The sequence below is a fragment of the Oryza glaberrima genome, chromosome 2, assembly GCF_000147395.1.
Source record: "Oryza glaberrima chromosome 2, OglaRS2, whole genome shotgun sequence".
In the NCBI taxonomy this organism is placed as follows: domain Eukaryota; kingdom Viridiplantae; phylum Streptophyta; class Magnoliopsida; order Poales; family Poaceae; genus Oryza; species Oryza glaberrima.
The window spans coordinates 26,160,961-26,187,411 of NC_068327.1; the positions used below are offsets into that span (position 1 = coordinate 26,160,961).

Here is a 26,451-nt window from a genome sequence, read left to right on the forward strand (position 1 = left end):
TGCGAGCTTTGAGGTGTCGATATGTTTAGAATTTAGATCAAGTGGGGGTTTTAAATTTTGTAAATGGAAAATTCTTAAAATATTCCGTTAAGATCAGATTTGTGATTTTTTAGTAAAAAGAAAAAGAAAAGAAAAAACATTAATAAAAAAAGAAAGAAAATAAAGATGCCCTGCTCCGTCGGCCCGTCCTTGCTTTGGACTTGTTTGGACCGTTCGCTTTGAATCGAACGGTGCATACGCGCTGGGAATAAAAAAAAACAGAGCAGCCCACGCCCACGACCCCGCTTCCTCTCCCCTTTTCTCCTTTCGGTGCCCGAGTGCCGCCGGGCTCGCCGCGGGGCGGCACGCTCGAAACAGGTGGCGGCGGAGATGGAGATGGGCCTCGAACTCCAACCAGCTGCAGCGCCGTAGTCTCCTCCACTCGCGAGAAGGCAGAGGGGGAGGGGAATCGGCGGAGACCATCGCAGAGTTATTCTCCTCCCTCCTCTTGGAAGGCTGTGAAATCCTCCCTGGCGCTGCTAAGCCTCCGAGCTCCCTCCGAGCTTCCGAGCCATCTCAAGGTGAGGGTAAGTTTTTTACCCAAAACTCGCAAGCTACACTCCCGTAGTTGTATCCAATCGGTGAGGCGCTGTTAGGAAGTTTACTATAGCACGTGTAGCTTACGAGTTAGTCGAGTCTGACTTGCGCATGTAGGTTGTTCGACGAAATGTCTCTTAGAATGGAGTTGTTTAGATTTGGGGCTAGTCAGATTCAATGCCAATTGTAGAAATGGTTTGATAGTTTCTACTAGTTTTGGTGGTAGATTGCAGCTTTTGGCTGAGAAAATAACTAGTACTTTCTTCAAGTGAGTGCTGCAATACAATAGATTTTTTTTTGGTGCTGTTCTTATCAATCCACCCTAAGTGTTTTTGCTGCTGTTCTTATCAACCCACCCCAAGGTCTTTGCTAGTGAGATGATTCTATTTTTATTGAGAAAAAAATAAATTCTGGTACTATACAAGAACTTCAGTGTGCTAAATTTGCTCTATCATTTCTTGCCTCTAGCAGATCTCAGTCAGTTGATTACTAGCTTTCCTTTATGACCTTGCTGCTAGCTTGTAAAAAATGAGCTCAAAATGTGGAGCTCCAAAAGTTAGAAAACCAACAATCAATTACCACCGGCTTCCATTAGATGGTCATCAGTTTGATCTGGATGCATTTCTTACTAAGGATCGTAATGCCAATAACCAATCGAAGCCAAGTACTCAGTCAGGAAGCAAATCTATAGATAGAAGATTAACCACTCCACAGTTAGTATCAGCATTGACTGGGATCTGGAATCTTGTCGGCCAGCCAGAATCTTCCGGCACAGCTCAAATATCCGAGAGCCATGAAATTCTGCATAAAGATGAACCTGTGTGCTTCAGCAAAGAGCAAAAGGAACAGGCATTGATGTCTTGCTGTGCTGAAAACTCAACTGGTCTGAGCTCTCAAAACTTTTTATCAACGCCAAAATCAATCTTTGAAGATCTTAGTTTGGTGAAGAAAATGTTAATGCTCACATCATGTAGCAGCATGGCTGGTGGCTCTTCTACATGGAGACATGTGCATGTTGGGAGTGCCTATTATTTAAAGTATCAGAATATATATCCCATGCAAACCAGAATGATGCACACCTATGCTGTTTCTGGCAGTACGGAATTTAAGAAGGATCAAAGCTTTAGAAGGGACGATAACCATTCCAGCCAAACAAGAAACATGCCAACTGAGCTATGTACTAGCTCCAGTGAGGAGGCTCGCATTTACGGAAGTTCTCTGCATGGTACTAAATCCAATCTAGAGATTATTCCAGAATATTGTAGTTCTTCATCTTGTTCGTCTCAGCAAATGGTGACTTGTGAAGAGACAAGGATAATGCCAGCAGACCAAATTTCGAGTAACACATGCACACTTACTGAGAACTCAGTGTGCATATCTTGTCCGGTGGGTGATGCTGTGGTTATTAATTCAGAACACACAGATCAAAATGTTGATGGTCTTATGTCTCAGGAGCACTCTGTAGACAAGTATTCACCACAGTTGGAATCATCTGTTCAACATCGATTTTATGGTGCTGTTAATCTGAACAGGCATGCTGTGGCAGGAGCATTAGCTGGCACAGTAGTCAGTGTTTCTCTGCATCCAATTGATACAGTGAAGACCATTATTCAGGTTAACAGTTCTCGACGAAGTTCATTCTACCACACGTTAAGGCGCGCCCTTGTTGAGAGAGGTAGTGTATTTGGATGAATTTTACGCACATCAACAGAGATACTGGCAACTTTGATAGATTTGATTTATTTCCACTTTCTCTTGAATTGCTAGACCTTTTAAATGCTTGACAAATCCTATACAGGAGTTTTAGGACTTTATGGAGGGCTTGCTAGCAAAATTGCTTGTTCTGCACCAATTTCAGCAATCTATACCTTAACTTATGAAATAGTCAAGGGGTCTCTTCTGCCTATTTTGCCAAAGGTGACAATATGTTCATTCATTCATTTGAATTTTTTGGCTCATGTCTATCCAGTTTTTTGTTTACCACAGATTGTAATTTTGTACTATGTTGTTACAATGCCATTTCTTCAGGAGTATCATTCAATTGCTCATTGCACTGCTGGTGGTTGTTCTAGCATTGCAACTTCCTTTGTTTTTACACCCAGTGAATGCATAAAACAGCAGATGCAAGTGGGTTCACAGTATCAGAATTGCTGGTACACAATCTCTTGCCTCATTCTTATAATTCATTGCCACTGCTACGTGCCTTGTTTCTCTATTAAAAAAACACCTCGATTTCAATAGAAACATGACACTACATTTTTCTTCATCCCCTTATACAAGTTTCATGACTTCAGGGATGCTTTATTAGGATGTCTTCGAAAGGGTGGCATTACTTCACTATATGCTGGATGGGGTGCTGTTCTTTGCAGAAATATCCCGCATTCCGTAATTAAGGTATTTCAAAAGTTTAGTACCTAATTTACTTTCAGATTTGTTAATTGTGTTTACAGAATACTGGAAGGCCTTGTTTTTCTATTTTACAGTTTTACACCTACGAGAGCCTGAAGCAGTTCATGTTGAAATCAGCTCCTGCTAATGCCAATCTTGATTCTGGGCAGACAGTTAGTACCCTGAGCTATAACTCGTTAAACCGTCTTTGTGTCTTTGTTATCATTAGTCAGGACTGAAGTTAAACTCATTGGCATTCTCACTACTAAATTCAGTTTTTTTCTCTAATGTTTTCGTGCGTAACACAGAATTTAAATTATTTTACATTATGTTTAGATCATAGTGTAGTATCAGATTTTGTTTCATCAGTAAGGATGTAACTAAACTACACCTATTGTTAGTATATTTAGCATGTTTGATGATGCCATGTTACCAGTTCTTGTATTTGAACAAACATTTGCCCAGAATTCTAGTCGGTAGCATATGTATACTTCAATATATGTTTGTATGCTAGTGCTGAAAGTGGGTAGATGAAAGCCTGATTGGTATGACTGTAGATTGTACTGTAAGGTATGCACTGTAATAGAAGCAAAGTCTCGTGACTTATTAAACAAAGTCTATTTGCAGTTATATTATGCACATAGGCTGTGTTCTTTTGTTGGGAACTCCTTTCCTATGCACAGAAAACAAAGCACGGATTAATGTATGATTAATTAAGTACTCCCTCCTTCCCAAATTGATCATCATATATGTTTATGCACCAAGACCAAGGATAATTTAAATCACATCATCAAGACACCATGTACACATTCTCTCATAATGCATGCATCGATTAAAACACAATACCAATTACACCTTAGCATGCACACATTCTCCCGTGCTGCATCAATCGTATTCTGATGAAATTCGTGTCCATGCCATATGATGGTCAATTTGAAAAATTTTGAATTTCATTATATGGTGATCAATTTGGGAAGGAGGGAGTATTAGCTAGTGTTTTTTTTTTTTGAAAAATGGATTAATATGATTTTTTTAGGTAACTTTCCTATATATTTTTTTTTCAAAAAACGCACTGTTTAGGGAAAGCGTGCTTACGGAAAACAAGGGAGGTGGAGTTGGGAACTCACGCTAAAGAACACAGCCGTATTCTGTTTGTTCTTTGTTCTCTGCTTGGATCAGCACCGCACAAAAATCACTGCCAAAATCATTGATATTTTGCATTGCAGCTTTTCTGTGGAGGTTTTGCTGGGTCTACTGCTGCTCTGTGTACAACTCCATTTGATGTTGTTAAGACGCGAGTACAGTTACAGGTAACATAAAGCATGCTTTATATCTGTAAATCATTATCATCAATTAAATTGCTTATCTGGTTTTACTGGCTGAAGTCACACGTTGGCCTTTTCAAAAGTATAGTTGCTGGTATATTATTGGAAGTAAACTATTGGTTACAGCAGAACTAAACTGAGTATTACCCATGTTTGTTAGGCACTCAGCCCTATTAGCAAGTATGATGGGGTTCTTCATGCGCTCAAAGAAATTTTTCAGCACGAAGGCTTGCAGGGTCTTTACAGGTACGGTCATTTCCGCACCATATTGGCCATGCTATTGAATTTAGGTTCTTATACAAGTACTCAAATTATTAAGCAACATATGTATTTCCAGGGGTTTGGCTCCAAGGTTGGCTATGTATATATCTCAAGGGGCTATATTTTTCACATCCTATGAGTTCCTCAAAACATTTATGTTTTCTGAACAAGAGCTTCCTGCAAGGAACTTTTGATCACAGAATGATGCAGCGTGGTGCAGGAACACTTAAAGCATCTGAGTTTCAAGAACAATCTCATGAACTAAGTGGGATGGTTCTATTAGGCTAGAGGATTGTAGACTTGTGGTTACTGAACCAAACATTTCTTAGGTCTTGATAGTAAACATTTGTACAAGTGTACATTACATTTTTGGATACATAGGCAACCAAACTGGTGAGCAGCCATTTTTTAGTAGAAATCACATCTAGGAAAGCAAAATTTTGTATCATCAACACAGTTTGTAAATTCCCTTACAAGCAACCTGTGACTGGATGTGCATCCTAATTCCTGATATTGAATTCTGACAGAAAAAAAGAAGGCAAATCTTTTTTTACTTGAATATATCTGCTGCACAGCTGCACTTACATACATACTTACATCCACTCAAAGGAAAGAGAAGTAGTACTTGAAGGTAGCCCTCCTAGCAGCTCTCTCTGTGTTGCTGCCTTGTGCATATGCATGAAACACAAAGGAAATACGAAGCGCAAAAAGGTTCAAGAAGCGACCGACGGCGCGTGCGGCCTCGTCGCGCCAGCGTGCCGCGCGAACCTGACCGAGAAGTTGGCCTCGCACTCGCCGTCGCCGAGGCCCCCGTTGTCGAAGTTCTGGGAGTAACCGAGCGGGTCGTAGTTGAGCCCGCTGGCGCTGAGGACGTACGTCCGCAAGCGCCGGCGAGGAAGGCCGATCCACCTAAGCCTCCGCCACAGCGCCGCCAGGCCGAGGCCGAACCGTCCCCAGCAGGACGCGGCCGCGCGGCGGCTGCACGACGCGCGCGTCGGCGCCGCCGCCCCCTCCTCTCCCATCGCCCGGAAGCGTATGCGAAGCCGAGGAGAGGCGGCCGCAGAGGACAGCACAGCGTTCGCGCGCGCGCGGCGTTCCAGTCAGTGTGACAGGAGGTGTGGACTGTGGAGTGGAGAGCGTTGCGCCGTATGGCCCGTAGCGGCGTCACGGCCGCGGCATGGGGTCCCTGCAATTGATGCTTAGTTCCTGGAATCTTGGACGTGGGGAATCACCTGCACTGGATGCGCTAGTATATGTGTTGCAAGTTGGCAACAATTGAACGTGAGACAATTAGACAAAAAACGAGCCTGGAGTCGGTAATTCTCTCTGGCAAAATTGGCATCCGCGCGGGCGCAATAAGACAGTTACATTTATCTTGTGATGTGAACATTTGTGGCTTCTCGTTGGTGCTTGCAGATGGAGACAAACTTGAAAATGACCCTTTTCCCCCCTCTTCTGATGAAATGAAGTGCATTTTTCCTACACGGGACAAGAAACTGTTTATCGGATACGGGAGGCACAAATTGACTCCAAGTCCAAGCTGACGAACTGAACCAACGTACTGACATACATCTCCAATTCTCTCCATCTCCCTCCTTTACCGTCACCGTGAGAAGAGCTCCGGGCAGCGCGGATCTTGTAGGGGCACCTTGCGTGGGTGCCAGACAAGCACGTCGTGCGGAGAGCGGTATCCATCTCGACGCAGCACAGGGACAATTAAAACTAAGTGAAACCCGTGCATTATTGTGGGAATTTAGTATAATAACAATAAAAAAAATAACGTGTAATATAGCTAGATAACATCAGATTAAGTAAATTAATGTGGTTTATGCTAATTTAAATTTAAATAGTATGTAGAATGGTGATTTAAACGTAAAAAGTAAGGTGGTATGACTTTATGGAAGAAGAAAAGTAGGAGATAGTTTGGACTGTAGATTAATCATCTAAAGGCTAAAAATAATTAATGTGATATGACTTAATTAGAGGGAAAAAAGAAAGATAATTTGGACCGTAGATTAATCATTTAAGCACTAACTAAGTGAGGATGAACTATATAAGTATATAGAATATCATAAAAAATAATAAAGATATACATTGAAACATTATATGAATTATGTTGGTTGATAATTTAACATGTATGTATTTGAAAAGCTCTTAAATTATAAAAACCATAAAGATATAACATATTTGTATGATGTTTAAATGTGATGATTGTTAGTGGATGATGATATGGCATCTTGTTAATTAGTGGATTAGTGGATGATGATGTGGCATCTTTGCATGTTAAGCTTAAGAGTTAGTGGGGGATAACTTTATAGAAGATAGGATTAGGAACAGGTAGAACTCAGGATGTAAATTAGGCCTGGTTTAGATCCAAACTTTTTCTTCAAACTTTCAACTTTTCCATCCCATCAAAACTTTCCTATGCACACAAGCTTCTAACTTTTCCGTCACATCGTTCCAATTTCAACCAAACTTCTAATTTTAGCGTGAACTAAACACACTCTAAGTGTACTGAAGTCAGAACTCAGAACATTTTCAGAGGTTACCTGACAGTAGATGAGATAATGAGATATGCTGAACAAAACGTTCATGTAAAAAACGAACTCAGATATCGAGAGCTGGCATGTACTGCAGACTAACACCACCAAGAAGAAAAACGAGAAAAAAACTGAGATTAGCTCTGCATTAGGCTTTCTTCGGTTTAGCATGTTCTTTTCTTTTTTGTAATGGTTACATTTCTGTTAATGAAAATGGGGGTTACACCCTTGATTAAAAAAAAAGGTTCATGCCAAGTTGTTGTTGTGCCAACCTTCCTAACAAAAAACATTTTTGTTAGCCATTCTGCAAGCTGAGAGATGCATGGAGCTGAAGTCTAAACCACACGATGTTAATTACAGCCCATACAACTATAGGATATGGATTTTCATCCCTCGAGAGGATGTCCTCTCATTGTTTGCATGTCATTTAAGTAGTTATAATATTTTTTAAAAAAAATTGACAACATAGATTAATATGAAATATATCATTCCACAAAAATGCAAGCTCAAATTTAACTTCTATAAGTTGCAATAAAAAGAACAAAATAAACTAAAAATAGTCATCGCACATTCAGTTCGCAGCTATATTTGTTATTTTTGTTACAACTTGTAGAAGTTAAATTTTAACTGCATGTTTGTGGAGTGATATATTTCATATTAATCTATCTTACCATTTTTTTTAAAAAAATTTATGACTAGATGGCATGCACGACTGTACATGTACTGTATGTTGGTAGCTTATTAGCGTGCATGACTGCATGGGTATGTAGGGTAGATCACCCATTAATTCATCGTGGATCGAACTTACATTCGAAAAGGTAAACACGAAGTGTGACCACTCCATATGAAATAAATGTTGTGAATACAAGAACGATGCTTGTTCGCACTTAAGAGCTCTCAAGTAGGAGCAGATACAAATGCTCTCAAGTAGGAGCAGATACAAATCAAGAATTGAGCTTGGGTATTAAAAGCGAGGAGATAACTGCATTTATTCTGTCATTACTCATTTCCATAGTGTGCAGAATTATCTACCATTTCCTTCCTTCACAATTTCGCATGTGGATGAAGGCATGAAGCTCAAGCGAAGCGTGACGGAACTTGTGGCCGCAAGCTAGGAACCTTAATGGTTGCTATATTAAGGCTGTTCATCGTGCAGGCACAAGTTCATCTCCATGCATTCCAGTAAAGACCATTTTTAGGACAAACACATCGGTTTCAAAAAAAAAAAAAAAAAAATAGGACGAACAGAGCAATCTCTTCGCATGCAACAGCGGCCGCCATTTTCCCTAGATTCACCTTCCATTGGTAGCTTGGTTGTTCACCAATGGCGCACTTAGGGGCGGTCCTCTGCATCCGTGTTGCTCTCGTCGTCGTCCTCCTCCCGTCGCTTCTGGCGACCGTCGCCGTCGCGCACAACGACACCGGCGAGCACAAGAACTACCTCATCATCGTGCGCAAGCCGTACGAGTACGACCACAATGTGTACAAGACCGTGTCGAGCTGGCACGCGTCGCTGCTGGCGTCCGTGTGCGACACGGCCAAGGAGGAGCTCGCCACCGACCCCGGCGCCGAGACGCGGCTCATCTACTCCTACCGCAACGTCGTCAATGGCTTCTGCGCCCGCGTCACCAGGGAGGAGGTGTACGAGATGGCCAAGAAGGACTGGTTCGTGAAGGCCATCCCGGAGAAGACGTACAAGCTGATGACCACGTACACGCCGAAAATGGTCGGGCTCACCGGCGCCCCGGCGGCCTACCATGGCGGCTTGTGGAACAGGAGCAACATGGGCGAAGGGATGATCATCGGGGTGCTTGACGACGGCATCGCCGCCGGGCACCCGTCGTTCGACGCGGCCGGGATGGGGCCGCCGCCGGCCAGGTGGAAGGGCCGGTGCGACTTCAACAGCTCAGTGTGCAACAACAAGCTCATCGGCGCGCGGTCCTTCTTCGAGTCGGCGAAGTGGAAGTGGAGAGGGGTCGACGACCCGGTGCTCCCCGTCTATGAGCTGGCGCACGGCACGCACACCTCGAGCACGGCGGGCGGCAACTTCGTGCCCGGGGCGAACGTGATGGGCAACGGGTTCGGCACGGCGGCCGGCATGGCGCCACGCGCGCACCTCGCGCTCTACCAGGTGTGCTCCGAGGACAGAGGCTGTGATCGGGATGACATATTGGCGGCGATGGATGACGCCGTGGACGAGGGCGTCGACGTGCTCTCCATCTCGCTCGGCGATGACGAGGCCGGAGATTTCGCCGGGGATCCCGTCGCGCTCGGGGCGTACACAGCCATCATGAGGGGCGTCTTTGTCAGCTCGTCGGCCGGGAACAACGGCCCGAACCCATTGACGGTCTCCAACGAGGCGCCGTGGCTGCTCACCGTGGCGGCGTCCACGACCGGCCGGAAGTTCGTGGCCACCGTGAAGCTTGGCACCGGGGTCGAGTTCGACGGTGAGGCGCTCTACCAGCCACCCAACTTCCCGAGCACGCAGTGGCCGCTGATAGCGGACACCCGCGGTGACGGCACGTGTTCCGACGAGCACCTAATGAAGGAGCACGTTGCCGGGAAGCTAGTCGTGTGCAACCAGGGTGGCAACTTGACCGGACTCCGGAAAGGGAGCTATCTACACGATGCCGGCGCCGCCGGGATGGTTCTCATCGGCCCTGAGTTCATGGGCTCAATGGTCCAACCCAAGTCGCACATCCTCCCCGTGGCGCAAATCGTCTACTTGTCGGGGGAGGAGCTCAAGGCCTACATGAAGTCCACGAAGAGTCCGACGGCGGCGCTGATCTACAAAGGAACAGTGTTCGGCGACCGCAAGACGCCGGAGGTGGCGCCCTTCTCGTCCCGGGGGCCGAGCAGACAGAACCAGGGGATCCTCAAGCCCGACATCACCGGCCCCGGGGTGAACATCATCGCCGGCGTGCCCGTGACCTCGGGCCTCGCCACGCCGCCCAATCCACTGGCGGCGAAGTTCGACATCATGTCAGGCACGTCCATGGCGGCGCCGCACCTCAGCGGGATCGCCGCGCTGATCAAGAAAGCGCACCCGAAGTGGTCACCGGCGGCGATCAAGTCGGCCATGATGACAACGGCCGACACGTTGGACCGCCGGCGGAGGCCGATAACCGACCAGAAAGGCAACAATGCCAATATGTTCGGCCTCGGCGCCGGCTTCATCAACCCGACGAAGGCCATGAACCCGGGCCTCGTGTACGACCTGACAGCGCAGGACTACGTCCCTTTCCTTTGCGGGCTCGGGTACAGCGACCACGAGGTGAGCTCCATCATCCACCCGGCGCCATCGGTGTCCTGCAAGCAGCTGCCGGCCGTCGAGCAGAAGGACCTCAACTACCCGTCCATCACCGTCTTCCTCGACCGGGAGCCCTACGTGGTGAGCGTCAGCCGCGCCGTGACGAACGTCGGGCCCCGCGGCAAGGCGGTGTACGCGGCGAAGGTGGATATGCCGGCGACGGTGTCGGTGACGGTGACGCCGGACACGCTCAGGTTCAAGAAGGTGAACCAGGTGAGTAAGTTCACGGTCACCTTCAGGGGCGCGAATGGCGGCCCGATGAAGGGCGGCGTCGCCGAGGGGCAGCTCAGGTGGGTCTCGCCGGACCACGTGGTGCGCAGCCCGATCGTCGTCTCCGCCCAAAAGTTCTTGAACGGTAACACGAGCTCCTCCGATCACGCGGGCCATTGATTGTTGATTACGTAGCTTTGCCAGTAAATGGGGTACTTGATTAGACTCCAAGGATTATAAACTGCCCCCTGATGATTGTCCTCGAAAAAAGATGAAGAGAAAGACAAAATAACTCTATTAGAAGATGGATCAAGATGCGAAGGGATTGCGTGGCCGGAAAAAAAAAAGCAACATGGGATTCTTTTTCCATGATGGCCATGGCCTGGATATGTGCCCCTGAACCAAACTGCTTCGATATTGGGCTTGATGGGTTTGTTACGGATTTAGACCTTTATACAATTAGCATAGCTAAAATTTCGATCTTATTGTTGTGGGTTGGATATTGGATGATAGCACTACGGCACTACCTTTGTGGATAAGGGATATATCTCACACACAATTCATTCAAATTTAGACATTTAGTAGTAGATAAAATGGTGAAAAAAATTACATTAACGGCACACAAATTTTGATAAGATTTTCTTTTGTTCTTTTGAAAGGTCTCCGCGGGGGTAGATCTCCAATGAACACGCACATTCACAAAATTTGATAATAATTTTTTAGAAGTCAACCAATACAATATACTCGCACAGAGTCATTGATGCAAATAGAAAAAAAAAACAAAAACACCAAGAAACTGCTCGCCAAGGACGCCGTGCTGATAGAGAAAATTTCCACGCGTATGTACTTAGGAAAGTTCCTTTTTATTAAGAAAATAGGATAAAAACTTTGTCTCGTATATATTAATAAACCATAAGTATTCAAAAACATGTTGTTTAGCCATGAAGTCAACTTCTGGATTGGTCGATTGGTCACTTCGGCTCTACCGTTGTGGCTCCACCGTTGTGTGCTTCGCTATAGGCTCTGTTCGGCTGCACTTAATTTCATTGTTGTGCAGCCAACACAAACAATGTGTTGTGTCTGTAGCAGCAGCTGTATCGGCCAGCCAAACAGTCCCATAGAGCGTCAAAAAACCATACCGAAACATTCTCACCACGCTAAAATTTTTTTCATGAAAAACAGTCTAAATAATCATTGTCGATGATAAATAATAATCTCTTCACCGTTTGGACTGAACAATATAGTTAGTTTCGCTATTGGTGATAATATGTTATACACTTCTAGCGTATTTTTAGAGCAATCATACAAATACACTTTCTAAAAGGAAAATTGCGGATCTCGGATAGTATCCATTTCGATTTTGGAATGCGTTGAAGCTCCAACGGGTCACAGGGTTTTGACAAGGAGAGAGTCGACCTTTATTTATTTCTTTCATTTGCCAATATAACACGCGCTTTGCAGCTTGCTCGGCAGTCCTGGTCAAAGTCGCCTCATATTTAATTTATCTTTCACAACGCTTTTGCAGTTTTAATGTATTTTTACTGGCACAAACGTACAAGCAAATATCAGGTTGCAAAATTATTTTCTGTTAACCAAATGGGCCAGCTGCAAACCAACAAGTTGCAATAGAGTGTGTTCGTTTGAATCGTCAAGTCCTCGTTTTCTTGCAAGGTTAGGACGCGCAAGACTGTACTACGCAGGATGTTGGCCTGCTGCCTTGCCCTGTCGTGTCGTACAGTACATAGCATGTTGCGAAACTTTCTCTTGAATTGCCCCTACGCGTTGTTAGTACATTATTATTATTTTTTCGGTTTGAAACATCGGATGTATCGTTATTTTGCTTAGGTCATAAGGTCATTACAACTGCCAGGTTCCAGCAGTCGAAAAATCGGGTGGCAGACGACTTTTGTTTGCTAAAATACAACATATTGAGGATCAGCCGATCATGATGTTTTGCTGCGATTGCAAGATAATGATCGCCGGATGTTTAGCTGCGATTCCAAGATAATGATGGCCGCTTGCTTGCACGTTGGCTTCTAATCTAATGTAAAGTACAGGATTAATCTTCCTGACGACGATAATGTGCACGTCGCAGCGTTCATTAACGGAAAAATAGCATGATATCCAATGGGTAAATTAATCCGTATATAAATACGACGGCATTTGCAAAACCAGAAAAACAGTTATACAAGAAATACAATTATACTCAATTCTAAAATACCTTTTAATCCCTTTAGTGTAGTAGCAAATTCGGCATGAGACAAATTCGGTTCCTAGTCATCTATCATCCAATGCAAATTGCCGCGGTCCCAGCGAAACAAGACCTTTTTTTAATTTTAAAAAAACAGCGACCCAGAGTTGACTTAGCTTTAGGCACCGTTTATTCTTCGAATTATCTCATCGAACTCATCCCTGGTTCTTAACCGCCGCTAATGCCAACATATCTCCTCCCTCCCCGCTCGACTCGACTGTCTCCGTCTCACCGGCAATCCGGCGGCAATGGACGGCGTCGGCCTCGGCGTGCACAGGCGGTGGGACACGTCGGGGAGCGCGTCGCAGTACAGCTTCAGGACGTCGGTAAGCAGCGTCGCGGAGATATCCACCGAGGTGGGGGTGGAAGCGGCGGCGGCGGCGGACAAGGTGTTTGTCGCAGTCGCCGCGGACGTGAAGTACGGCAAGAGCGCCTTGCAGTGGGCGCTGCAGAACCTGGCCAAGGATGGCGCCAAGGTCGTGATTGCTCATGTCCATTGCCCCGCGCAGATGATCCCCATGAGTAAGCCTCCAGTCCTCAATCATTTGTTTGATGATCTGCGTCACAGGAGAGAGATTTAAGATTGGATACCTTTTAATTTCGGTAATTTAGCGACGAGTTTGGTTATTTGGATCCCGCTTCCGTTTTGAATCTATGGTTAGCAGTTTAATAATGGATATGATTCGTTGACATTGGCGACTTGAAAGCCGAATGCCAGTGCAAACTATGCATACTCCCTTTCTGGCTTTCTTACAGTACAATAGACATTTGCACGCCCAAACGTTGCTTGACGAAGTTTCTCATGAGTTGTATGATTGTATCTGCCGGCAATGCTGACTTCGTGCAGATATTCTAGAAAATACATACAATTATTTGTTCATGTAGCATTATTGGTCCTGTAACTACTTCCAAAATCCTATTTTGCCGTCGCTTCGTGGAAAAAAGTAACCTAAGGTGTATTGTTAAAATGCAAGAATTTCTATACTAATTTCAATATACCTCTACGTGGGACTATTACCAAATCCCAACAACACTACTACACATGCATCAAAGGTCATCCTCTTATTGCCCAGGGTAACAAGTTCAGAAGCAATACGTTAATATTTGCAAACGATGCAACTGGTTCACTTCTGATTTCTGACTTCTAGTGCGATCAGAAATCCTCCATGATTTGTTTGTCACCAGTGCGATCAGAAATCCTCCATGATTTGTTTGTCACCTTTTAAATAGCTTGTCCTTGATTCCTATTGTTTCAGTGGGGGCAAAAGTTCATTATACCAAGATGAATACAAAACAGGTGAACGACTATAGGAACAAGGAGAGAGAAAAGGCAGAGGAGAAACTAGATGAATATCTTCTGATATGCAGAAAACTGAAGGTGTTCTTCTCAACCACTCTTATGTCTTTCCTAATGAGCAATCAACAAAGTAATAAATTACCTAATACCCAATTATGCATTCTACTAATATTACTCGAGAAGATATATCAATATATATCTCAGGAATAATTTGATCAATATTTCGTTTTCTCAGGTCAGCTGTGAGAAACTAATAATTGAGGAGGACGACATTGCTAAAGGCCTTACAGATCTTGTTGCCCTTCATGGCGTCACCAAGCTTGTCATGGGAGCAGCAGCAGACAAACACTACTCAAGGTGACCACAACCTCATAAGTTTTTTTTTTTTTCTGATGACTAGCACACACATTGCACATTTAAAACTGTTTCACAAAATATTGTTTCTTCCCTGATAAGTACTACCTCCGTTTCAGGTTATAAGACTTTCTAGTATTGTCTACATTTATATAGATGTTAATGAATCTAGGCACACATATATATCTAGATTCATTAACATATATATATGAATGTATACAATGCTAGAAAGTCTTATAATATGAAACGGAGGAAGTAGCATTCAGTGTTTGCCGCTAGCTAGAAATGAGAAACAGAAAGTCCCCTCAAAAAAAGAAATGAGAAACAGAATGGTCTGTAAAGTCCAGAATGGTCTGTAAAGTCTTTAACAGTTTCGAACCTGGATGTTTTCCCAATATGCAGGAAAATGAACACACCTAAGTCCAAGACAGCACTCAAGATATTGGAAGCAGCAGATCCTTCATGTAAGATATGGTTTACCTGTAAAGGACATCTGATATGTACAAGGTAAGGTTAAGCCAAGCGGGTCAAAGCAGTCTTACGATAGATGGTTTTCAGTGATACTAACATCAGAAAAGCACATTGAACAACACGTGAAAAATAGCTAAGCTTACCCGTCAACATTGCAGGGAAGCAAATACAACCGTTCCTGCAATACTACCATCACCTGCACACACAGTTGCATCAACATTGTCATCAAGCAGCATTTCCAGCCGTATGAGATCAATGTCATTGCACCCGTCAGAGAGTGAAGCATCAAGCTCAAGCGGAAGTCCAAGGCACAATCTGAACAGATCAAGAACAGAAGTGGCAAAGTATCCCTCACAAGGATCTGGCACTGCACCATCTCAGTTATTTGGACATTCAGATCAAGATGTCAGTGACCAGCCAACAAGAACAGCAATGGTTTCTATAGATTCCTGGGATGAATTTGAGAGATCGCAAAACTCCTGCTACGATTCATCAAGAAATAGTGATACAGTTAGGGTCTCTGGATCAGCAATGCAGCAGCCCATGTATGAACCTGATGATGACCATTTTGTATCTCCTCGTAAACTGGTACATATCGCCTGATGTACTCTGCAAGTTGAAAAACATAAGAGTAGGACTCTTCTCAATGAAATGTAACACATAACTGAACTTTTTGTGCAACACAGGAGAATTCAGGCGATGATGCAGACATATATGGTAGACTCCAAGAGGCTCTTAGTGAAACTCAAGACCTGAAGAGAGAGACATACGAAGAATCAACGAAACGTCGGAACGCCGAAAGAAATCTGATTTCAGCTCTTCAAAAGGCAAGTCATTTTGCTTCAAAAGTCCATAATTCATACTGTAATCGATGTGAACAAATAAAAAGATAGAACTTATCTTACAGGTCAAAGAGTTGGAGAACCTGTATCAGAAGGAAGTCATGCATCGGAAAATAACCGAAGAGGCACTGGAGAAACAGATACAGGAGACAGAAGAAACGGAAAGGCACTGCAATGCATTATATGACAAGCTGCATGATGTGGAAGAGCAGAAGCTCATGGTGGAGCAGCACATAACTGAAATGGAGGCAGTTTTAAAAGAACGCGAAGATAGGCTGCATGATGTAGAAGAGCAGAAATTCACGGTGGAGCAGCGCATAACTGAAATGCAGGCAGTTTTAAAAGAACACAAAGATAAGCTGCATGATGTAGAAGAGCAGAAACTCATGGTGGAGCACCGTATAACTGAAATTCGGTCAGTTTTAAAAGAACGCGAAGAGAAGCTCGCAGAGAGCAAGTATCTACTCCAAGTGCTCCAAGCAGATAAAGAGAAGCTACAACAAGAGCGAGATGCCGCAGTAAGTGAATCTCAAGACTTGCGCCTGAAGAACAAACAGAGAATTTCCATGCCGGGTGAAGATCTAAACACCGAGTTCTCCTCTTATGAGCTTGAACAAGCGACCAGAGGCTTCGATCAAGAACTCAAGATCGGCGAGGGCGGTTTTGGGAGCGTCTACAAAGGCACACTCCGCAACACAACTGTGGCTATCAAGCTGCTGCACCCACATAGCATGCAAGGTCAATCAGAATTCGACCAGGAGGTAATCCAGTTCATCAGATCACTCACATAACTCCATCAAATCAAGTTGGCAACCATGGCTAACCAAGCAATTGACACCATTATTGCAGATTGCTGTTCTCAGTAGAGTACGACATCCAAACCTCGTCACTTTGATCGGCTCTTGCAGGGAGGCATTTGGCTTGGTGTACGAATTCCTCCCCAAAGGCAGCCTCGAGGACCGCCTGGCCTGCCTGAACAACACGCCGCCATTGACATGGCAGGTGCGCACCAGGATCATCTACGAGATGTGCTCGGCGCTGAGCTTCCTCCACTCGAACAAGCCGCACCCGATTGTCCACGGCGACCTGAAGCCGGCGAACATCCTCCTCGACGCCAACTTCGTCAGCAAGCTGGGCGACTTCGGCATCTGCCGGCTCCTGATACAGACGAACACCGGCGCCGCCGCCGCCGCCACCACCCGGTTGTACCGGACGACCACACCGAAGGGGACCTTCGCGTACATGGACCCGGAGTTCCTCACCACCGGCGAGCTGACGCCGCGCTCCGACGTGTACTCCCTCGGAATCATCATCCTGCGGCTGCTGACCGGGAAGCCTCCCCAGAAGATCGCCGAGGTTGTGGAGGACGCCATCGAGAGCGGCGGGCTGCACTCCATCCTCGATCCCTCCGCGGGGAGCTGGCCGTTCGTGCAGGCCAACCAGCTCGCGCACCTCGGCCTGCGGTGCGCCGAGATGAGCCGGAGGCGCCGGCCGGATCTCGCGACCGACGTGTGGAAGGTCGTCGAGCCCCTCATGAAGGCCGCGTCGCTGACCGCCGGGAGGCCGTCGTTCGTGGCCCGGCCGGACGACTCCCCGCCGCCGTCCTACTTCGTCTGCCCGATCTTCCAGGTAGCAAAAAATCCGTGATTAAATTATTCCTGAAAAAAATCGAGGCAAAATTTCCTCGTGATTGGATGATGGCTTTCATCGGATGCTCTAGTCAGCCAAAGAAAGAGTCAAAATTTTCAAACTTAATTTTAAAATTAATTTTAAGATATTTTAAACGTAATTTTTTATTGACTTTTAAATCATCAAGAATATATATATATATATATATATATATATAAAAGTTTACTCAACAATTTATTTTTATTTTCTAATAAAAAGCCAAAGGAATATGAGTAAACTATGGGGGATGATTCAAACTCGTGTTGGGATGGATGTGAAAGCAGGAGGAGATGAACGATCCCCACATCGCGGCGGACGGGTTCACGTACGAAGCCGAGGCCATCAAGGGGTGGCTCGACAGCGGGCACGACACGTCGCCGATGACGAACCTGACGCTCGAGCACCGCGAGCTCATCCCGAACAGGGCGCTCCGCTCGGCCATCCTCGAGTGGCAGCAACAGCGTCAACGGCATCAGCAGCAAGAGGAGGACGACGACTGTACATGAGCAATCTCTCATCAATCATCACTCACCGCAGTTGATATCCTCCATACCTGGCGCTTCGCTTCGTCCTGACTGTAGATCCTGCACATACATTAGCATTAGCTTTGCTTGGGTTGAAATTTGAAGATCCAAGATTGCTCGAGAAAAGGGGAAATTTACCCTGTTCGTCTTTTGTGCTCGTTAATTTGATTTGCGATTTCCGCTGTGGAGTACAGACATTTGCAGTTGGTAATCCTACCCAATTTTACCCATGTTGAATCTGGTTCTGATCCGTCTTCCCCTGTATATAAGTGACGAACAGCGAAAAGAGATGTGCACGGAGGCGGCGGCGGGCGGCCTCCCGTGATCGTGAGGACGTGAGGCCTGATCCATCCCGGTGCACAGTGGCTGGCCCGTGAACAGTGGCCTTAGTCACTGAGAAAAGTTTAATCCCACAAAATTCGTGGCCCATGAATGCTAACGCATCGGCCCATCCATGCCTCTGCTTCGGGAAGTGGCCCAAGCAAAACTTTTTTATATAGGCCCAAGCAGAACTGTTCGTTGTACTTGTGTTGCGTGCTCGCTTCATTGCTTGACGCTGGTCTTAAACTATAAACTGCATCAACTTGTCACGTCCACGTCGAATGCTCGGTAATTTCCAAGTTACTCAGCTTGGGTCCACGCGGCAAACATCGTCCCTGCATACAGTAGTATACAATACATCTCCCTTTAGCGACATACGCGCGTATGAGCTACGTTTGCTTGCTTGATCACGCCAACGCGAGCGCAAATGGCATCTCGTCCCACCGTTGTGTAAAGTCATAGCGTCGACTTTGGCTTCTGGTCTTCAAAGAAAAAAACAACTTTGCGTTATTAACTTTGTGAGTCAATGCATGAAATGAAAAATATATTCGGTGCTGACTACTTCTGCTTTCTTCTGTAACTTGATCTCGAAATTTCCATTCATGAAACGGCTGGGCAGTTACTCTGCAGCTGCATGGTCTTGTGCTTCTCATTTCTCAACGTCAGGAAGCAGCAATGGATAGCGACGGCGAAGAGTACGACGCGATGTGGAGCGCTCGGTGCAGCGTCAGCTCGTCGGCCGGCTCTCTGCAGGACGCCGGCGACCAGTGGGACGAGCAGAGCCTGGCCGCCGGCGAGGACAAGGTGTTCGTGGCCGTCGACGAGGACGTCGAGCACGGCAAGAGCACATTCCTTTGGGCGCTGCAGAACCTGGCCACGGACGGGGCCAATATTGTAGTTGCTCATGTCCACAGCCCTGCACAAACTCTCAGTAAAGGTAAGCATCTTGCTTCTCCTGCTTTGACAGCTACAATCACCTGGTGCAATTCAGTTTACATTTCTCGATGGGGACAAAAGTTCACTGTACCAGAATGAAGCCTGAAGAGATCAGCGAGTACCTGATGTTGGCGAAGGAAGAGGCCGAGAAGAACCTAGATGAATATGCTCTGATAGCGAAAAGCACAGGAAAAGATATGAAGGTAAAATTGTCTCATTACTTTTTTTGTTAGTGCTTGTGAAAAAAATTACTTGCATCAAGTAACGTGGGGACGAAATGATGTTTATCAGTCAAAATATAATCAATATGAGCATGAACATTAATCCTACTATTTCAGACTGATTGTCAGAAAGTACTAATTGACATGGACGATATCGCAAAAGGACTCGAGGAACTTATTACCCTTCATGGCATCACCAGGCTTGTCATGGGAGCAGCCGCAGACCAACACTACTCAGAGTATGGACCACATCTGCCTAATGTAGCGTTTTTCCTGTAATGTTTTCAAGAAAATTTTACTATTTCTCATCGCAAATAAAAAAAAAAGGGGAGAGAGATAGAGAGAGAAATTTATTCCTGGAACTGGAGGCTCTGGTACTTAAGATGGTGTATCGGACTATGTGGATAACTTAGTACTTGAAGCTCTGAAGATTTATCAGGACTAGGCTATCAGCGTCAGCAAATTAATGAACTAAAACTTCAGTCGTAAATTTATTTCATTCTACACCAGCATCAGGAGTCCAGGACTAATCAAACTACATAGGTAGCAGGAATAGATAGAACATTTTATGAGATGAATCCATACTAAATATAGGCAACATATCCTATGCACACATGCCCTCACGTGTACACACGTGCACACCAACTAAAAAATGTCACCAAAAAATCTAGAAAAAATCATACACATACTTTCAATTGTATTACACCTAGGGTTAAAATCTTAACGTCAAATTCATTATATTTTAGCCGTAACAAAAAAAACAAAAAATCTGACAGTTTTAAGGTTGCAATTTTGTCAGAATTTTATCTTTTTTGTTATTCTCTATGTAGAATGAATTTGAAGATGCGACTTTGCACGTAGATGTAATACTATTGAAAGTACATGTATGAATTTTCCTAGAATTTTTTGTGATAATTTTTAGTTGGTGTACATGGTGTGTACATGCGAGGGCCTGTGTACATAGGATACGCTACCCTAAATATATGTGCACAAACCTTATGATATTATAACCTGTAGGGAAATGAAAGAACCAAATTCCAAGATAGCCCTCAAGCTGATGGAGACTGCATCCCCATCATGCAAGATATGGTTTACCTGCAATGGCCATCTGATATGCACAAGGTAAAGTCAAGTGAATGGTCATTTGCTACCTGACTTTTTGAACTTCATAGAGCTTAGTGCATCTCATGCATAATAGTACTTCGTACAGCATGCGGAGAATTGTAGGACACATAATGCTACATTTGAGTATCTTTACTTCTGTCAACGAATTGAACTAGGATACCAGTGTATTGCACTCTTACCAAGAAACCAGGAAAATGACTAAAATCCATTAGTTGTGTGCACTTACAGGGAACCCAATGAAAACCTTCTTGCAATATATGTGCCGCCTGCACAAAGCAACACGGTACCATTGTCAATGTGCAGCATTTCAAGCCAAATGAGTTCGATAGAGCTGAAGAATGAAGCACCAAGCTCAGAAGAATATACTTTAAGATCATTGGCTCAATCGGCAATGAGTGATTGGGACTACATTTTCGGGGGTGACTAAACTGACTATCCTAACATATTTAGAATTTCTAATTTACACCCTTGCAAAAAAAAAGGTTATATTGGATTTTCTTGCTTAAATGATTTATGCATACAGCATCAAATTGTTGTTTTACATGAATTCAAGGGGCCAAAAAATGATATGTAGTTTCAATAGTTCTCCCAAAATATAGTTTCAAGAATCCAGAGGATTCAATAATCTATAGCTTAAATTTAATACTCTCTGCAGTCATAAATATTTGATGTTGAAGACAATATTCAGTCAAACTTATAAAATTCCGACCATCGATAGTTTCTCAAATGGCTAGTTTGAATTCTGAAACAAAAGAAATGGTATGCTAGAATTCGCCTTGAGAAGAACTATCATAATATCATAAACTTATTAGATTTTATAAACTTGTTATAATATAAATTAATGGTCATAATTTTAGAAGTTTAACCGATCTTGCCCTAAACGTCAAATATTCATGACCAGAGGTATTAGTATGTTTCTTCTTTGCAAGCTATATTCCTGATCTGTGATGAAATTACTGAAGCTTACTACTAGGATTTATACCTCAGAAGTCGTAACTTAAACAGTAGGACATGTAGAAGCAGTGGGTCAAAATAATCGTTTTTAGTTATTTAGAACAACCGTGTTAATCATATATCTGCAGAAAGAAAAATGAACTCCTACATGAGAACAGATGATTTGAGCCATGCTGTTGGCATTTCTCTTCTAAACGTAGTCATGCTAATCTCTATTTTATTCATAATAATGAACTCCAGATTGGGGAAGGACAGGGTATGGTTCATTAAGGACTGATGATGCAATAAGTATTCCTGAAGCCACAACTCTAGCTGCGATTGTTGACGATACAAACAAACAAAGATCAGTGATGCACTCTCCTCAGGAATCTGACAGTGTCAATTTCTCATCACCAGCTTGTGATCCCGTAAGACTACTAATGCTAAATCATTAAGTTACCAAAGTAACTAGCTGTAAGTTAAATCTCTCTTAATGATTGGTGGCATGCAGCAACAAGAAGAAGAAGAACCAAATTTAGATGAAGACATGCATGATATACTTAATGAGGCATGCACTCGAGCTGAACTACTCAAGAAAGAAGTTGATGGTGAATCTAGCAAGCGTCGCAAAGCTGAAATGGATCTACTTATAGCTCTTCAGAGAGTAAGCTTTGTTTTATTGGCTGACTCTGTAGCTTGTATATTTGTAGAGAAAAATAAATAAAGTAACCCTCCTTTGGCCAGCGTACCAAATGTGACATGCCTCCAAAATACTGCTTAAATTAATTTCTCTTTTTAGGACAAGTATAACTAAATTAGTCTTACAGGTTCAAGAGTCAGAAAAATCATATCTACAGGAGGTGAACCAGCGGAAAGAAACTGAGAGGATACTTGCAAGACAGAGGCTGGAGATCGATGAAATGAAAAGGCGACACAATACATTATATGATGAACTACAGGATACAAAGAAACAGAAGCTTCTGCTGGAGCAACATATATCTGAGATTAAATCTGCTGCAAAAGATTATGTACAAGAGATTACTGAATATTTTATACAAGAATCATGTGAGGAAGCCAAGAAATTCCAAAAGATCAAGATGGATCTGCTTGCGATGCTTCAAAGAGTAAGCACTTTGGTTCAGGACTCAGGAGCTTTTAGTTTTTCTAAAAAAAAAATTGACCAATTATCTAAAAAATACGTGACGAAAATCCAAACTATTATTACAGGTTAAAGATGTGGAGAATTTAAACCGAAATGAAAAGATGCAGAGGAAAGATATGGAGGAAAAGATTGCAAGACAGAGGATGGAGATTGAAGAAACAAAAAGGCAGCGAGATGAATTATACCATGAGTTAAAAGATGTAAAGGAACAGAAGCTCTGTCTGGAACGACTTGTAAGTATGGCAGTATGACTCAGATTCAGCATATTGGTTTAATTCTTGCAGACGATCTTACTGAAAACTTTATATAGGATTCATCTAAAGAAACTAAGAGGAGAAGAAAAGCTGAGAGCAAGATGCTCTCCGCTCTTAAGAAGGTAAGATACTAAGACGTTTGTTTCAGTGGTCTGTACTCAGTACTATGAATTGCAGGTTTGTCATGAAAATGTGGAGTACTCTTACAGGTTCATGACCTGGAGCATCAGTATCTGAATGAGTTGAAAAGGCGGGAAGCGGTGGAGGAGACATTTGCACGGCAAAAAGAGGAAATTCAAGAAACGAAAAGAGAGCTAAACAAGATACGTAGCAGACATATGACAGAGATCAAAGCTCATGAAGAAAAGCTTGCAGAAAGCATCCGCTTTATCCAAAAGATTCAAGCAAAGTATGACAAAACACTACATGAGAGAGACACTGCCATAGCAGAATCTGAAAAATTGCGCCAAATGAACAGGGATGGAGCTTCAATGATAGCAACCACCCAGATCGCCGACTTCTCTTTTTTTGAGCTGCGGCAAGCAACCCAAGACTTTGATACGGCACTCAAGATTGGCACAGGCAGATTTATGAATGTGTACAAAGGGTTCATACGGAACACGGCTATAACTGTAATGTTGCTTCATCCTCAGGGCCTGCAAGGGCAGTTAGAATTCCATCAAGAGGTAATTGAGATAACTAAAGTTGAAGCTATATAGCCATACATTTCCCTTTCAGCAGAAGAGCACTGAATCATCATTTTCTGTATATGTGGCGTCATAACTGCAGGTTGTTGTTCTCAGTAGACTGAGGCATCCTAACGTCATGATGCTAATAGGTGCATGTCCGGAAGCTTTTGGCATGGTGTATGAATTCCTCCCAAATGGGAGCCTCGAGGACCAGCTCTCGTGCAAGAAAAACACACCACCACTGACATGGAAGATGCGTACCAGGATCATTGGGGAGATATGTTCAGCCTTGACCTTCATCCACTCACAGAAGCCTCACCCGGTTGTTCATGGTAATCTGAACCCCATGAACATTCTTCTTGATGCCAACTTTGTAAGCAAGTTGCACGTCTGCCAGCTTCTCAGAAAATACAACACCGGAAATAACACTTCAGGAACATCCTCCTACATTGACCCTGAATTCTTGTCCACCGGAGAACTCGCCCCACGCTGCGACGTGTACTCCTTTGGCATTATCATCCTACATCTACTGACAGGAAAATCACCACAGAACATCACAACAATAGTAGAAGATGCTATGGAGAAAAGGCAGCTGCATTCAATCATGGACACCTCCGCAGGGAGCTGGCCCTTCGTGCAGGCCAACCAGCTTGCGCATCTCGGACTGAGATGCGCCAATTTGAGTGGAAGGCACCGGCCAGATCTCACGGGGGAGGTGTGGGGGGTGATCAAGCCTCTGCTGAAGGATGCTTCCCAGAATTTTGGATGCAAACAAGCATTTGAAGCTCTATCAGATGACGCACAAGCACCATCCTACTTTATCTGCCCGATCTTGCAGGTTGGTAATTTGCGACCGCATGATAAATTGATGTGATATAATTGATGATTTCACACAAAATTGACGGGGTTCTAGGTCGATGTATTAGTAGTGCTATACTGGTTTATCCAATTGGGAGTATGTATTCGAACTTACCAGAACTTTTGCTCCGATGGATGGTGAACAGGAGGTGATGACTGATCCTCACATCGCAGCAGACGGGTACACGTACGAAGCCAATGCCATCAGAAACTGGCTCGACGGCGGCAACGCCAGGTCGCCGATGACGAACCTGAGTCTCGAAAACCGCGAGCTCACGCCGAACAGAGTGCTCCGCTCGGCTATCCTCGAGTGGCGACAGCACAGGAGATGACATCAACCTATTCCTCGATGCGGACTCAGCTCATCTAGATGCTTCATCTCACCTGTAAAATGTAGTGGGGGATTTCTGGTGTTACCTGAACATGGCGTGTGCCTGTGCAGAAGTGTGCCTCTAAAATCTCAATCACCATCTATCGGCGTGCACCTACTCTACTATCTTAGGTCACAAAAGGTGGATGCTCATGAGCGGAATCGGATCCTTACCTGTGCGCGCGGACGGCGGAGGGGCGGCGAGTGCTGGCGCCGCGCCGGGCCGGTGGGGTCGATGTGATGGCAACCGACGCGCGCTCCGGCTCGGATTCAGCGCGGGCGGGGGCGAAGGCAAGCGGCGGATTGCGGCAGCAACGTAGGTCCCCTCACCGGTTGCGCCCCCGCCGCCTCGCCGCGAAGGGCGATGCTGCCGCACGCTGCGCTCGCCTACGGCCGCCACGCGCTACCGCTCTCACCGGCAGAGTCGAGCCGGAAAGGCAGCTCGGTTGGTGAGTCCGGTGGGCTCGCCAATTCTCATGGGCCTATCGCCGCTACGAGAAAGAAGGAATAAGTTCACCGGAGGTCTTAACAGCGAGATTTTTTATGTCCCTTAAGTACAAAATGTTTACCCCTAAACTCAATGTTTATAGCAGTATATATGAGTGGTTTCACTGACGTGGCATCCTAGTCAACAAAAATAAATTAAAAAGATACATGGAACCCACTTATAAGTTGCACATCTCTTTTCTTCTCGTTTTCCTTCCCCTTCTCTTCTCTATTCTCTCTTCTCTCTTCTCTTCTTCAGGCCGACAGCAGGCGGAGAGCCGGCGGGCAAGCGTGGACGCAGGCGGCGGGCGGAGAGCCGGCGGGCTGCTGTCGCCGGAGCTGCATAGCCGGCTCCTCTCCGACCACCGCGCACCCTTGCTCTCCCTCCTCCGCCGCCGGGACGACGAGCTCCGGACCAAGATCAAGTACCACCTCCTCGCGCTCGGATGGACCATCGCCTCCAAGCCCAACCTCCCTGGCCTCACGCCCAGGCTCCGCTACGTCTCCCTCGCCGGAAGCATGCATGCATGCATAGCAATACACAAACATATATATATGGCGCTCAACTAATGGCTAGGTCCTCGCATGTGCAGCGGCTGCAACAACAAGAGCACGGTGACGGCGATGGTGCCTCCGCCTCCGGCCACCTCCGCCGCGGCCCAGTGCTCCTGCCGCCGACTACGCCCTCCCCTTCTCTTGCTTCACCGGCCGGCGCCGCCGGCAGCCGAACCTCTTGTGACCCGTGGGCCGTGGCTCCGCGCACGCCCGCCGCTCCGCTGCCGTGCTCGCCCGCCGTCGCGCTCGCCCGCAGCCCGGCGGCGCTTCGACGGTGAAGAGAAAAGTGGAGGAGAAGAAGAAAAGTGAACAGGAGAAAAGAGAAGAAAATATGTGAAGCTGATATGTGGGCCCCACGTACTTTTTAAAAAAAAATTTCTGACTAGGATGCCACATCAGTGAAACCACCCACGTATACTGCTATAGGATCTTTAGTGCACGGTTTGTGTAAGTTTAGAGGTATACGTTTCTGTTTTGTGGTTAAGGGACTTTAAAAAATCTTGCTGTTAAGTTGAGGGACCTCC

At 45.0% G+C, this 26,451-nt stretch overlaps 5 protein-coding genes and 2 long non-coding RNA genes across 19 annotated transcripts; 4 read left to right on the forward strand and 3 right to left on the reverse strand.

Annotated features, from left to right (window-relative positions):
- The first annotated feature begins 275 nt into the window (after positions 1–275).
- On the forward strand, positions 276–5,023 carry LOC127764089 (uncharacterized). Of its 4 annotated transcripts, none has more exons than XM_052288917.1 (9): positions 276–566; positions 1,045–2,251; positions 2,375–2,493; positions 2,605–2,729; positions 2,871–2,970; positions 3,060–3,137; positions 4,191–4,274; positions 4,450–4,535; positions 4,627–5,023. In XM_052288917.1, exons 2-9 carry the CDS (start codon positions 1,105–1,107, stop codon positions 4,742–4,744), a joined length of 1,857 nt encoding a protein of 618 aa, XP_052144877.1. In that variant the 5' UTR covers positions 276–566; positions 1,045–1,104; the 3' UTR covers positions 4,745–5,023. The 4 variants fall into 4 exon arrangements, with proteins under 4 accessions (XP_052144877.1, XP_052144874.1, XP_052144876.1 ...); XM_052288914.1 differs by having other exon boundaries at positions 1,048–2,251; XM_052288916.1 differs by having other exon boundaries at positions 276–560.
- Positions 5,024–5,084: 61 nt separating this feature from the next.
- LOC127764090 (uncharacterized) lies at positions 5,085–5,888 on the reverse strand. Its single transcript, XM_052288918.1, has one exon. It carries the CDS (start codon positions 5,570–5,572, stop codon positions 5,264–5,266), a length of 309 nt encoding a protein of 102 aa, XP_052144878.1. The 5' UTR covers positions 5,573–5,888; the 3' UTR covers positions 5,085–5,263.
- A 2,145-nt stretch (positions 5,889–8,033) lies between these two features.
- On the forward strand, positions 8,034–11,450 carry LOC127761910 (subtilisin-like protease 1). The gene has a single exon (XM_052286243.1). It carries the CDS (start codon positions 8,415–8,417, stop codon positions 10,788–10,790), a length of 2,376 nt encoding a protein of 791 aa, XP_052142203.1. The 5' UTR covers positions 8,034–8,414; the 3' UTR covers positions 10,791–11,450.
- Positions 11,451–12,763: 1,313 nt separating this feature from the next.
- On the forward strand, positions 12,764–17,999 carry LOC127764575 (U-box domain-containing protein 33-like). 2 transcript variants are annotated; one of them, XM_052289467.1, is made up of 9 exons: positions 12,764–13,383; positions 14,118–14,239; positions 14,394–14,515; positions 14,915–15,019; positions 15,142–15,571; positions 15,670–15,810; positions 15,891–16,586; positions 16,675–17,454; positions 17,775–17,999. In XM_052289467.1, exons 1-9 carry the CDS (start codon positions 13,110–13,112, stop codon positions 17,997–17,999), a joined length of 2,895 nt encoding a protein of 964 aa, XP_052145427.1. In that variant the 5' UTR covers positions 12,764–13,109. The 2 variants fall into 2 exon arrangements, with proteins under 2 accessions (XP_052145427.1, XP_052145428.1); XM_052289468.1 differs by having other exon boundaries at positions 12,766–13,383; positions 17,778–17,999.
- On the reverse strand, positions 13,280–15,345 carry LOC127764580 (uncharacterized). Of its 2 annotated transcripts, none has more exons than XR_008015923.1 (3): positions 15,127–15,345; positions 13,958–15,005; positions 13,280–13,418 (listed from the first exon to the last, which is right to left on the reverse strand). It is a non-coding gene; the product is annotated as an uncharacterized LOC127764580 (long non-coding RNA). The 2 variants fall into 2 exon arrangements; XR_008015922.1 differs by lacking the exon at positions 13,280–13,418 and having other exon boundaries at positions 13,425–14,105; positions 14,892–15,005.
- On the reverse strand, positions 17,371–25,639 carry LOC127764579 (uncharacterized). 8 transcript variants are annotated; one of them, XR_008015914.1, is made up of 6 exons: positions 25,552–25,639; positions 25,061–25,377; positions 24,632–24,900; positions 18,156–20,886; positions 17,883–18,077; positions 17,371–17,483 (listed from the first exon to the last, which is right to left on the reverse strand). It is a non-coding gene; the product is annotated as an uncharacterized LOC127764579 (long non-coding RNA). The 8 variants fall into 8 exon arrangements; XR_008015918.1 differs by having other exon boundaries at positions 18,156–20,603; positions 20,847–20,886; positions 25,061–25,615; XR_008015921.1 differs by having other exon boundaries at positions 18,156–19,444; positions 19,678–20,886; positions 25,061–25,615.
- On the forward strand, positions 19,014–25,942 carry LOC127764578 (U-box domain-containing protein 33-like). Its single transcript, XM_052289470.1, has 15 exons — positions 19,014–19,210; positions 19,330–19,477; positions 19,613–19,756; positions 20,513–20,617; positions 21,478–21,523; positions 21,815–21,981; positions 22,065–22,217; positions 22,381–22,677; positions 22,781–22,948; positions 23,026–23,091; positions 23,179–23,655; positions 23,759–24,496; positions 24,663–24,751; positions 24,959–25,062; positions 25,632–25,942. The coding sequence occupies exons 1-15, from the start codon at positions 19,014–19,016 to the stop codon at positions 25,940–25,942; spliced, it is 3,210 nt and encodes a 1,069-aa protein (XP_052145430.1).
- Positions 25,943–26,451: the final 509 nt, after the last annotated feature.

Coding starts and splice junctions, on each gene's coding strand:
- LOC127764090 (XM_052288918.1), bottom strand. CDS start 5,572: ATGGGAGAGGAGGGGGCGGCGGCGCCGACGCGCGCGTCGTGCAGCCGC.
- LOC127761910 (XM_052286243.1), top strand. CDS start 8,415: ATGGCGCACTTAGGGGCGGTCCTCTGCATCCGTGTTGCTCTCGTCGTC.
- LOC127764578 (XM_052289470.1), top strand. CDS start 19,014: ATGGATAGCGACGGCGAAGAGTACGACGCGATGTGGAGCGCTCGGTGC. Junction 19,757..20,512: donor ATGGACCACATCTGCCTAAT/GTAGCGTTTTTC, acceptor TATAACCTGTAG/GGAAATGAAAGAACCAAATT. Junction 21,524..21,814: donor TCAAATATTCATGACCAGAG/GTATTAGTATGT, acceptor AATGAACTCCAG/ATTGGGGAAGGACAGGGTAT.
- LOC127764575 (XM_052289467.1), top strand. CDS start 13,110: ATGGACGGCGTCGGCCTCGGCGTGCACAGGCGGTGGGACACGTCGGGG. Junction 13,384..14,117: donor CGCGCAGATGATCCCCATGA/GTAAGCCTCCAG, acceptor CTATTGTTTCAG/TGGGGGCAAAAGTTCATTAT. Junction 14,516..14,914: donor GCAGACAAACACTACTCAAG/GTGACCACAACC, acceptor CCCAATATGCAG/GAAAATGAACACACCTAAGT.
- LOC127764089 (XM_052288917.1), top strand. CDS start 1,105: ATGAGCTCAAAATGTGGAGCTCCAAAAGTTAGAAAACCAACAATCAAT. Junction 2,730..2,870: donor TCACAGTATCAGAATTGCTG/GTACACAATCTC, acceptor TCATGACTTCAG/GGATGCTTTATTAGGATGTC. Junction 2,971..3,059: donor TCCCGCATTCCGTAATTAAG/GTATTTCAAAAG, acceptor TCTATTTTACAG/TTTTACACCTACGAGAGCCT.